Source organism: Balaenoptera physalus, assembly GCF_965194825.1.
Source record: "Balaenoptera physalus genome assembly, chromosome: 13".
NCBI classification, from domain to species: Eukaryota; Metazoa; Chordata; class Mammalia; order Artiodactyla; family Balaenopteridae; genus Balaenoptera; species Balaenoptera physalus.
The window spans coordinates 37,400,664-37,412,928 of record NC_138892.1 but is presented as its reverse complement, the minus strand read 5'-3'; the positions used below and the strand labels follow the sequence as shown (position 1 = coordinate 37,412,928).

The following is a 12,265-nucleotide window of genomic DNA, read 5'->3' as shown; positions in this document are numbered from 1 at the left end:
TTATAAAAGGAAACATTGTTAAAAATTTAATATCTTTGCAGTTTAGACCTCCAGATTTCTGAAATTACTAGGAGGCCTGTAATTAAAAGCAAATTAACAACATTAATTTGGCTTAGATTGGAATTTTCTCAAATATTTTCAGTAGGGTAGTTAAATTGATTTGAAGCTTTAGTTTTCCAACAGAAACATCACATTTCTTTCTGTTGGCAACATTGTCCAATAACTGACTACTATAATAGCCCCTCTGCACTTTGAGATTTACTACTCTTATTCTATCACATGCTAAGAAATTGCTGCCCTGGAACTTGAGGATGTTGAGACTGCCCTTAAACCTGAGAGGCTCACTTAATAGTTGACTGAGTTTTCCCCTCTGTATCATGCCTAAATATTTTGATGTGGATTTTATTACTTTTTGGCTGCATTAGTAAATTCAGTTTGTAAAATGTCGAAAGAACTTTATATAATACACAAAATGTATCTTAAATAAATGCACTATAGTAATCTTGTAGTTTAAATTTCTATTTAATAGATTCAGAAATGGAAGTTATACATCTCTGCTGATTTTCTAGTTAATTAATTTGGTAAACATTACTACCGTCAACTTAATAGATGTTAGCTTTCAAAAGGTACTGTGTTAAACATGTAGTCTTTAGTTATTTAGTTAGCATTCTGCAAGGCTTCTTCAATTTTCTTGCTTTTAATTTTTGCCAGGGAGCATCATTGTTTTTTGTGTTTAAGTAGGTTTCTATAATTTCATAGGTAACTTTGGAGTATCAGCTAGCTAGAATGAACTTCATAGCATATAGTATGATTCTTCTGATAGGACCTAAGTTGTTCCCAGAATTGCACCATGCTTTTGTAAGGTGAACATTTTGAATACTTTATTTAACCACTGGATGTACTTTTTTTAATTATTAAAAATAATTTTCAGTAAATGGACTACTCCATCCAAAGAGTTTCTTTGAACTACTACATACATATCAGAATGCCTTTTTTTAAACCTTCATAAATAAATTAATATGCATTAAAAATGGCTATAGGAAAATGAAACTGAACAAATAAAAAGCAAATCTGTACTGATATGTATCCATTAGAATAGGCAAGATTATGCTACAGTAATAAGCCTAAAAACTCAGTGACTAAAAACAATGAAGGTTACTATTCGTGTATGCCACATGTTCATTGTAGTTTGACAGCAGTGATGCCTTTGTTGTCATCACTTGGGGACTCAGGCTGAGGCAGGTTCTATCTTGACAATTGCAGTCTGGGCAAAGAAAATGTAGTGACTCTTGATATTTTTAAAACTTCTGCCTGAAAATGGCATGGTTCACCTTGGCGAGATGTAACCACATCTGAGTTCAACAGGGTGAATGATCCTCACGCAGAGACGTACACTGGATGTTGCAAACAGTGTGGCAGTTTACTCTTCTAAAGTGAGCTCTCAGCAACTATCAGTAGTTTCTGTATGAAGCTTAGACAATGTCTGGTTTGAAACTGACTATGGGAAGAAAATGAACTGTTTTCACCTAATCATAACCTGATTAGTTTAAGAAGTCGTATTGACAGTGCATTGAACGCATATACACACAGGCCCACACAATTCTACATGGTCCAAATGATGCAGGAACTGTTTTACAGTAACATTTATACCATTGAGAATATTGCTGTTCTACATGCAGTGTGGACAGGGAGTAACGGCATTGGATGGACTGACCTCCTTTAAATTCACAGCTGTACGTCAGCCAGGACCATTCATAAATTTAATGAGTACGTTACAGTTTAGCACGGTTTTAAACTTCTTTCTTTCTTTTTTTTTTTTTTTGGCTTTTAAAAAAACAACAAAAAGGCCAAATTTTAATTTGGAATCTAAGTGTATAATGGTATAGTGTATTAAAGAGAAAACTGGCTGCTACAAATAGCTAATAGTTTAAATAACAAATATAATGGAACCATTAGTGATATTGCCAAAATTCACACCAAAATGAAAATATTATAATTTGTTATAAGATCGGTGATTTTTGTTTTTTAAATCTCCAACAAATTAGCTAGTGATTATTTATTTTGTTGCTAACTATTCTTTTTATCTTGATTTTTTTAGATATTACTGATTTTCCAAAAATATTTTGTGAAACTTCCCAGAAGCTGGTGAGTGTGGAAGCCTTCGCTCTGACTGCTAAATATTATTCTGTACAAAACTTGGGGATATGTACTCCTTTTGAACAGTTGCTTGTAGCCCTTCGTGGAAATCAAAAACAGAGAACTGGTAGGTGTGTTTGTGTGTGTGTATGTATGATTTTTTAGGCATTTAGAAGCAATATATTATTCATATGTGTATATATTTCCAACATGTTCTTAATTTATTGTTAGACCTTGTATCATGAGCCCCGATAGACTGATTTGTTCTAAATGAGTAGGTTTTCTTATGCACCATATTAAACAAAAAACTTAGGTATAGATCTCCACATTTTTTTCCTACATCGCAGTCTAGTTATCAGTCTTTTCCTTTGTAGTTAATTGTTTTATGTTTCAAGGAACATTTTTAATAATGTTATATGAGTCTTTTCATTTTATTAATTCAAATTTGATTCATAGCAGCTAAACTAATAGAGATCTATCATACAGACACCACAATAGGATCTCTGTATTGTTTTCATATTTAATTATAGAAAACATGAGCATCAACTGATGATTCTTATTAAGTTTTGTTTCTTTAGTAGCAGTACTTTAATTTTGTTTTATTTTTGTTCAGATGAAAATGTGAAGCCAGATGAGTTTATGAATTTGAAAAAATCTCATGAAGTTCAGGCAATGTCAGAGCTCATCAGCAGTATTGCTGATTACTGTGGAATAAAGCAGGTAAGAGTATTTGCCTATATATTCATGTGTTAAAATTATTGCCATTTTGGGGGGTATCATTCAAATTTCCTTTTCTACTATCACTGTCTAGCCTTTAAAATGTCATTAAGTAATAGCTGATGTGAGATGTCACATCACGTCTGATCCTTTAAAACTGCTCTCATTTCCCAATATACTGCAATAAAAACAAATTTATACTAAAAATAAGATATGACTATTAATGTTTTGCCACAAATTTCACTCTTTTCAGAGTGGATAGAAGGTATGGTAATTCTCTTTTTCTTATGTTGTAACTCCAGTTTGAGGCAGCATTATGAAGATGGCATTCTGCAAAATTGTTTACCACTAGGTGTTCTCAAGGACCTGGGTTACCATGCTGTGGTCTGGGGCACCTGCCTCATTATTGTAACATAAAGAAACTTGGATTCTTTCATAGTGTCAGAATTATAATGCATTCCTGTTGTAAAAAATAGCCTTTATGAAGGGTAGTAATGTCTGAAAATAGATGTTAAAATAAAATCAGTGATTGCCTCCATTGGCCTATAAAAACAGTAAGTTATTTTTCTTATCCCTACAAGAACATCTATGGGGGTAATGGAGGATTTTTTCCCTTCTTCAGTTTTTATTAGGTGTTAGAATCTTTTCCATGTATTCTTTCAGACTTGTGGAGAGTTTGAGATTGATTAGAAAACGATCACAGCTTGGGCTGGGCATGCAGAACCACTTATGGCAACAGAGATCTCTAGAGTAGGAACTAAAAGGCAAGAGCCAAGGTAATAGTTTTCAGCCTTTTCTCCAGTGTATCATAGCTAAGCAGTACCTGTCAGGATCGGTAACGGGCTCACCGTGACAGTAATACTCACCCGGAGTAAAAAGGGCAAGTACACAGTAAAATTTAACAAACTGCTGCTGTACATAACACATGGATGAATATTAGAAACATAAAAATGAACGGGAAAAATAAGCAATTTACAGAAGACTACGTATTTTATGGTATCGTTTTTTAAAAGCTCTTAAGCAAAATAATGGTATATTCTTAATGCAAAAAATATATGCAAAAAAAAAATTAAAGAAGCAAAGGAATCATAAACAATCATTTGAGAATAGTTGTTACCTCCGGTAGGGGAAGCAGGGAGATGGGATATGGAAAGAAAACAAGTTATATGGACTGGAAATACTAACATTCTAGTTCTTAGGATGGCTGGTGGGTTCACGGGTATAGCAGATGCTACTGGATGCCTTATTCAGATGCTCTTGGGCCTCACCATTTCATGGTGTGCCGGGCTGCTTTCTACCTGTTTCTACATTTCTTTTCCTGTGGGTTTTCTCTGTCTGCTGAAGCATGGCACTGCCTGCATACAAGTTCTGGGGATTAATTCCTCCCTGTGAGCATCCTTGAATTAATGACTAATACACATTGATAAACAAATACATCAACTCCCGGACTTTCCAGGTGGGATGACTGTGAGGTATGTGTTCTACAGTAGCTCTCCAAGTTTCTCAGTGTGATTAACCCAGGTTGCCCTAAAGTGGTATTTTGCTTAAGAACATACCTTTTATTGGGCTGTCTTCCTTTCTCTTTTTTCTCTTCTCTATTTTCCTGTCAGTGTTTTCTTCACTTCCCAAATAAGTCACCTATACTTAAATCTTCGAGGGGTATTTATTATTAGAATGGAAATCCAAGTCCATTCTTCAGAAGATTTTTGTGAGGAGTAAATTATGTATGCATATGGATACATGTGTGTAAGTAAAAGCCCTTTGACATCTGTACATAACAGAAGTCAAAACATTAAAGTGAAATTAACTAAAATTTTCCAGAAATAAAATTAGTTTGTTTTTTTTTTTTGGCTGCGACACACAGCATACAAGATATCTTAGTTGCCTGACCAGGGATTGAACCCACGCCCCCTGCAGTAGAAGCACAGAGTCTTAACCACTATTGTTCTTTATAACTTTACATTGCAACTGCATTTATTCTTTTATTTATATGAAATATTACATAATAAATAACTTTAAATTAATAAAGCAGATTTATTTCTAAAGTGCAGAGAAAAAAAATTTGAAATAGCTTAATGTTTCATGTTAGACCTTCTCTAAGGGAACTTTTTTCATAGTGATGGAGATTGTTTCTAGTGAGTGAAAAAAACCTGTATTAAAGGTTTTTTATTTTTTAAAGAAAAAAACCTGTATTAAAGGTTTTTTCTTTTTTAAAGACTTACAGGGTCTTTCTCTTGAAATTACTTAATAGCAATATTTGATTCTCAAAATAGTTAAGTTTGAAACGTATTACGTGTGTACTATTTTTACTTTTAAAAAGCAGATTTAATAAATGTAGATTTCATGGGGATAGTTGGAAACCCAGATACTAAAATCTTAACTTTACTAGTGACCAAAAAGAACTAGAGAAGAAAAAAAAGCAATTTATTTTTGCCTCAACCACATTGCTCCCTACATGCCAAAAACCTTTGCCTCTCTCATCCCCATTACCAAGTCTTCTTACTTCTTAATTTTTATTTCTAAAATATGTTCACTGATCCACACTTGCATGCATGCGTTCATTTATTAAATATTTCTTTGGCTCCTACCATGTGTCAGGTGCCGTTATAGATGCTGAGGATACAGTAGTAAACAAAACAAAACATATTTTTGCCTTTATGGCATTTATACTCTAATGAGGAGAGATAGATAATAAAATCATTATAAGTATATTTTATTGTATATGTTGATATACTTTAAGGAGAAAAAAAATAAAAAGGAAGTAGCTAATTCAGGGATGGGGGATTAAAGCTTTTGATTAGGAAGAGAGGGGCAAGTAAGACCTCATTGTAAAGATAGCATTTGAGTTAAGATCTCCTTCAAGAGGTAAGAGAGTTATCCATTAGAATATCTGGATGAAAAATTTTTTAGATGGAGGGAATAGCACGTTCAATGGCCCTAAAGCGGGAATATACTTGGTGTATTCTTTTTTTAAAAATTAATTAATTAATTAATTTATTTATTTATGGCTGCATTGGGTCTTCGTTGCTGCATGTGGGCTTTCTCTAGTTGCAGCGAGAGGGGGCTACTCTTGGTTGTGGTGCACGAGCTTCTCTTGTGGAGCACAGGCTCGAGGCGCGCAGGCTTAGTTGCTCCGTGGCATGTGGGATCTTCCCGGACCAGGGCTCGAGCCCGTGGCCCCTGCACTGGCAGGTGGATTCCTAACCACTGTGCCACCAGGGAAGCCCCACTTGTTCTATTCTTGAAAGAGCCAAGAAGCCAGATTAACTCCAGTGGTGAGAGCAAGGACAAAGTAGTAGGAGCTGAGGTTGTGGTGGCAGAAGCAGGTCATGAAGTTGTAGAGTCTTAGAGGCCATTGTGATGATTTGGGCTTTTATCTTGAATGAGATGGGAAGCCGTTGGAGCAACTGGATCAGTCTGACTGCCGTGTTGCGGAGTGTTATGAAGCAGATATTGGGCTGGCCAAAAAGTTTGTTCGGGTTTTGGTAACATGTTATGGAAAAACCCGAATGAACTTTTTGGCCAACCCGATATTTCCATTACCTTTGCACTCTTCGCCATAGTCTTTGTAAACATTCAAGCTGGTTCTTTTCAGAAATTAGCTCATATGTAAGCATGAGCTTCCAGAGTTGAGGCAAAAAGCTCAGTAACAAAGGAGGTTAGTAGCAGGAGATAAGTTTAGGGAAGTGATGAGAGATTTTACTTAGAGGCGTGGTATGATCAGTCTTTGTTTTGTTCTCTTGAGAATAGACTCAAGGAGGGAAGGTGAGAGCAGGGAGATCATTGAGGAGGCCGTTGCAATAACCTAGACTTAGGGTGCAGTTGGTATGAAATACTCTTGGTAAGACTGGATTTTTTCACAATTCAGGTGGAGGGTATGAGAGGAAGAAAGGAGTCTTGTTCTCCACCTGGAAGTATGGAGATACTGTTAACTATGATGGAGAAGATTATGGGAGGGGCAGGTTTTACAGAGACTATCAAGAACTTAGTTTTGAACATGTTAAATTTGAGATGCTTATAAGACATTCAAGTGGAAATGTTAGGTACACTGTTGGATATGAGTATGAAGTTCATGGTAGAATTCCATACTGGAATTATAAATTTGAAAGTCATTAGCTTATAATAGTAGGGAGATCTCCAGGTCAGTCAACAAAATGTAACTCTCCTGTCTGAAGTATAGTACCATACTAATACTAATATTAAGAAATGTAATCACTATGTGTAGCAATATTTCTATGAGAAAGTCTTCTAAGCAGTATTAGGAAACAAGGAAGATACTTCCCACCAGGTATTACACTGGAGACTCCTCTATCTTCAAACCTATAAGATGATCCAGGAAGGAAAAGACCGTTGTGAGTAAGGGGTAAGAGATCAGGATTGTGAAGGTTTTGCCACTCAGATAAGAGAGTTTGAAGGCAAAAATATGTATGATTTATGTAACCTTTAATTGCAGAGTTTACCATTCTCTTGTTAACACTGTATATATTACTGAAAGGCCAATTTGGAGAGGGATAAAAATCAGTTTGGGTCAGTAAGATACAAGTGAGCTGATAGATTTTTCTAGGAAATTTTGCCTATTACTGAAAAGGGTTTCAGATATTATATTGTGAAGACATGATTCTTAGGTTTTCCCCAGCCATCTTGCAACCAGAGGAATTACAAATACGTTGGCCCAAACGCCATATGTGGTTGAGCCTCTGGTTGGTTCAGCTACTCTACTGCCAGATTTCTTAAGTGAGGTGAGTTTTTCTCAGTGATGGAAATTTGATGTTCTGTTACTTGCAGACAAAATTTTCCTCATTCACAAGTGGAATTGTTATATGCAGATCTGGGAACAAACTCAATTACCTCTTGGTAAGAAAACATCTGTATTGGGGGGAACAAATGTCCTGGTGCTTACAAACAACCCATTGGTTGCTAACATTAAGCCTGCCATTGGCATCAGTGAATGTGTTTTTGTAGAAGGAAGGGAATGGAGAGCTTTGCTTTCTCTAGAGATTCAGATATGGGGAAATTGATTAATAGAGTTTCTACTCTATAGCCCTTGTATTCATGAGTATGGTATCTTCAGATAGATTGTAGTTCCTTAGGATCAAGATATATAATGCTTCTGTATTTCCCATAATACCTAACCTAGAGATTAACATTAAAAAGGGGGCATAGGGAATTATTTGTAAGCTAGACACTTATTTAGCAGACATCATTTATTGGAGTTTTACCTATGAATTGCAATTTTGCTTGAATTGAAATTTTTGAGGATTTCATTGATGATATGCATTATTTCAAATATAGGAAATTTTCCTTGAGTGGCTCATATTTATGTCAGGATTTAATTGGTTTTAGGAATTAAAGATTAGATATAATGAGATTAGATAATGATTTCCTATGATAATATTTCTGTAATTGTCCATTTATTTCTTATGAAATGACATGACAATACAGTAAACAATCTTGGTAATTTTATATGTCTTTTATCATTTTTAGTTTTATTGAGGTATAATTTATATATTCACCAATTCTAGGTGTACACTTTGATGCATTTGGTAATTGTATGCAGTTGTTTAGCCACTGTAATAAAAAATATTTCTGTCACCATAAAAAGTTTTCTCATACCCTTTTGCAAGATATTTCCTCCTCCATTCTCAAGGAATTACTGCTCTGCTTGTAGTTTTGACTTTTCTAGAACATCGTATAAGTGGAATCAAATAATATGTAGATGTTTGTGTTTGACTATCCTTTAGCGCATAGTTTTTAGAGTCATCAATATTTTTATGTGCATTGACTCTTTGTTCCTCATTTTTGGGTATAGTATGCTACAGTATGGATATACCACAATTTGTTTTTCAATTCATTGGTTGATGGATATTTGAGTTGTTACCAGTTTTTTTGGCCGCTATGAATTTATTCACATACAAGACTTTGTGGACATGTTTGCATTTCTCTTGGGTAAATAGCCCAGAGTGGGATTTGTAGGTTGTATAGTAAGTGTATGCTTTAACTCTATGTTAAACTGCTGATGTTTTCCAAAGTGACTGTACCATTTTACATTTGTGTATATCTCATTATGATTTTAGTTTGCAGTTCCCAAAAGAGTAGTGATATTGGACATCTTTTTATAGTGGTCATTTGTATATCTTCTTCTGTGAAGTGTGTGTTCAAATGCTCTGCCCATTTTTTAATTGGTGGCTTGTCTTATTATTGAGTTGTTAGAGTTCTTTATATATTCTGGACACAAACCCTTAGTCAGATACATGTTTTGCAAATATTTCTTACCCTTTTTAACTATGTATTTTGAATAGCAAAGGTTTTAATTTTAATGAAGTCCATTTTTCAATTATTTCTTTGTAGTTTATGCTTTTTATGTCCTACGTAAGAAATCTTTTCCCCTCCCAATGTCACAAAGATACGCAGGAATTAAAGATATGCCTGCTTGGCGTATGACATGTAAAAATCTTTTTTTTCCCATACAGACATCCAGTTATACCCACACCATTTGTTGAAAAGACTGTCTTTTCCTTTGAATTACTTTAGTTGTTTTGTCAAAAACCAGTTGACTATATATATAACTGTGGGTCTATTTCTGGACTCTGTTTATTCCATGGATTTATATTTCTATTTTTATACCAGCACTACACTGTTTTGATTACTGTAGTTTTTTTTTTGTTTTTTAAAAAAACAGTTTTCTTTTTTTAATATTATTAATTAATTTATTTATTTATTTATTTTTGGCTGTGTTGGGTCTTCGTTTCTCTGCGAGGGCTTTCTCTAGTTGTGGCGAGCGGGGGCCACTCTTCATCGCGGTGCGCGGGCCTCTCACTGTCGTGGCCTCTCTTGTTGCGGAGCACAGGCTCCAGACGTGCAGGCTCAGTAGTTGTGGCTCACGGGCCTAGTTGCTCCGTGGCATGTGGGATCTTCCCAGACCAGGGCTCGAACCCATGTCCCCTGCATCAGCAGGCAGATTCTCAACCACTGTGCCACCAGGGAAGCCCTGTAGTTTTATATTGATTCCTGAATCAGTGTAAATCCTCAAATTTTTTCTTTTCAAAATCGTTTTGGTTATTCTAGGTACTTTGCCTTCTCATATAAATTGTAATATCTGCTTATGAATTTCTTTTAAAAACCCTGCTGGGATTTTGATTAGGATTGCATTGAATCTATATGTCAGTTTGGGAGAATTGCCATCTTAATATTGAGTCTATTTCATGAATATGGTATATCTTTATTTAGCTCTTTTAAATTTTTCCTATGCAGTGTTTTCTAGTTTTCAGTGTATAGATCATGCATAACCTCTGTTAAATTTATGCCTAGATTTGTATTTTTATGCTATTTTAATTCAGTTGGTTTTAAATTTTATTTTCTAATTGTTCTTTACTACTGTAATGCATATGTTCTGATGGTTCTTTATTCATTTCTAATGAGCTTGTATCTTGACACATTGCTAACTTGACTTACTAGTTCTTTTAACTTTTGTATGCATTCCTTAGAATTCTCTGCGGATACAATCATGTCATCTATGAAGAAAGACAATTTTACTTTCAATATTTATGTCTTTTACATCTTTTCCTTGACTTATTATTACACTGCTTAGAACTTCTCTTAAAATGTTGAATAAAAATGATGAGAGTTGTTGGTTTTTAATAGTAATCAAAAATTAAAATTAAAAAAAGCATAACAGGTTGTATAAATTATACATTCCTTTACTTGCTTTTCAAAAAAATATCGCGAATGCTTTCAGTTACCATCTGACTAAAATCCTTTTAATTCATTCTGGTTTTCTTTAGATAATTGACCTGGGTTCTGGAAAAGGCTACCTAAGCTCCTTTTTGTCCTTAAAGTATGGCTTAAAAGTTTATGGAATTGATTCCTCAAATACCAATACTCATGGAGCTGAGGAGAGAAACAGGAAACTGAAGAAACATTGGAAAGTCTATCGTAGGCGGTCAAAATTAGATGTCAATGGACTGGCATTACAAATGGCAAAAGAAAGGAAAGTGCAAGATGAAATTAAATTTAAAGCTGATATTGAGGGAGTATGTAACAGCAGTACTGCAAATCAAGAAAAGATGTCGACCTCGGACTTTCTGCCAGATTTTTCAGCCTCTGTAATTTCTAACATCAGAAAACAAATGGAAAACCTACATGTTTATTCACATCGAGAAGAAAATTTGTGTTTTGAAAATGCCTTTTCTCTTAGGGACCTTTTGCCTATTAATGCCATAGAACCTACTTCTTCATCCCATATACCCAAGAGAAAAATGTCTGAAACAAATAAAGAGAGAAGAAAAATGACGTCAAAGTCAAATGAATCCAATATATATTCACCTTTAACATCTTTTATCACTGCTGATTCAGAACTACATGATATTATTAAAGATCTGGAGGTAATTTTATTTTTTTAATTCCTTAATTTCATTTATATATAAAGGCTTTAAGACATAGAATTAAGTTTTAATGATAGCTTACTTAACCTGCATATCTTATTTGATTACATTAATATAAAGGACCAAGAAAATAAAATTATATTCAGGCTTTCATGATTTCCACAGCTATCAAAATCTGACAATCTGACAATTATGATTTTCCAGAAGGGAGTACCCTCCACTCATTTGTAAGCCTAAATTAGACAGAAGTGCCAATACTAAATCTAGTCAGCTAAGTTCTCGTTATGCAATTTATGAGTTGTTAAAATTCCAATCCAAGAAAGCTCTTACATTTTATTTAAATTTGAAGTAAAGATGTACCTAGGGCAATATTATGTTTAATGTTAGCCTTGGTAACCAAATTTGCAATTTTCTTGAGCAAGACCAACTTCTGAGTATTCTTAAAAAATTTGAACTTTTTCTAAACTACAAGTATGTCAAGTTATGCAGAGATAATATATCTTAAAGGCAACATTGTATGTGAAAACAGTATTGTAGAGGAGTTTTTAGAAATCATTTGGCCTGACTCATTGTTTTAAAAAAATGGGGTAGCCTTTGATGTTATAATATTCTACTCTTGTTAAATTTTTTGAAAATTCTTCCCTAAAGAATGAATAAACAAAAGATACCAGAATTCTTTATAAATTTAAATCCTTGTTTGGTAGCTAACCAGTGTTTTGTTACTTTGTCATTTTAGAATGGGGAATTTTTCTTTTTCCCAGATATTTCAGGATTTCACTAATTATGGGAAACCGGTTAATCCTCATTAATTGTTTTTCCAATATATAAAATCAGTAATTAGGTTATAGCTTAACCTTCTGTTAGGGTTAAACAACCCCAATTACTTTAACGTGACTTAAAAATGTATACATTTTTAGGGCTTATTATCATATATTTATGTTTTTAAAAGTCTTCTGGAAAATATATGATCAAAACTGTATGCAGACTTTTATAAGAATTTGACTTATAAAAGATATGCTGGAAGATTGTTT

General features: G+C 34.1%; 1 protein-coding gene across 10 annotated transcripts in view; it reads left to right on the top strand.

Moving 5' to 3' along the window:
• The window catches only part of METTL25 (methyltransferase like 25), a gene marked incomplete at its 5' end in the record, with an annotated part of 171,468 nt that overhangs the window by 16,972 nt on the left and 142,231 nt on the right, over positions 1-12,265 (top strand). For all 10 annotated transcript variants that reach the window (XM_082418980.1, XM_082418979.1, XM_082418982.1 and 7 more), the window contains 3 exons: positions 2,099-2,263; positions 2,750-2,856; positions 10,635-11,234. In XM_082418980.1, coding sequence (XP_082275106.1) covers positions 2,099-2,263; positions 2,750-2,856; positions 10,635-11,234 — 872 coding nt within the window. The remainder of the gene's footprint in view (positions 1-2,098; positions 2,264-2,749; positions 2,857-10,634; positions 11,235-12,265) is intronic.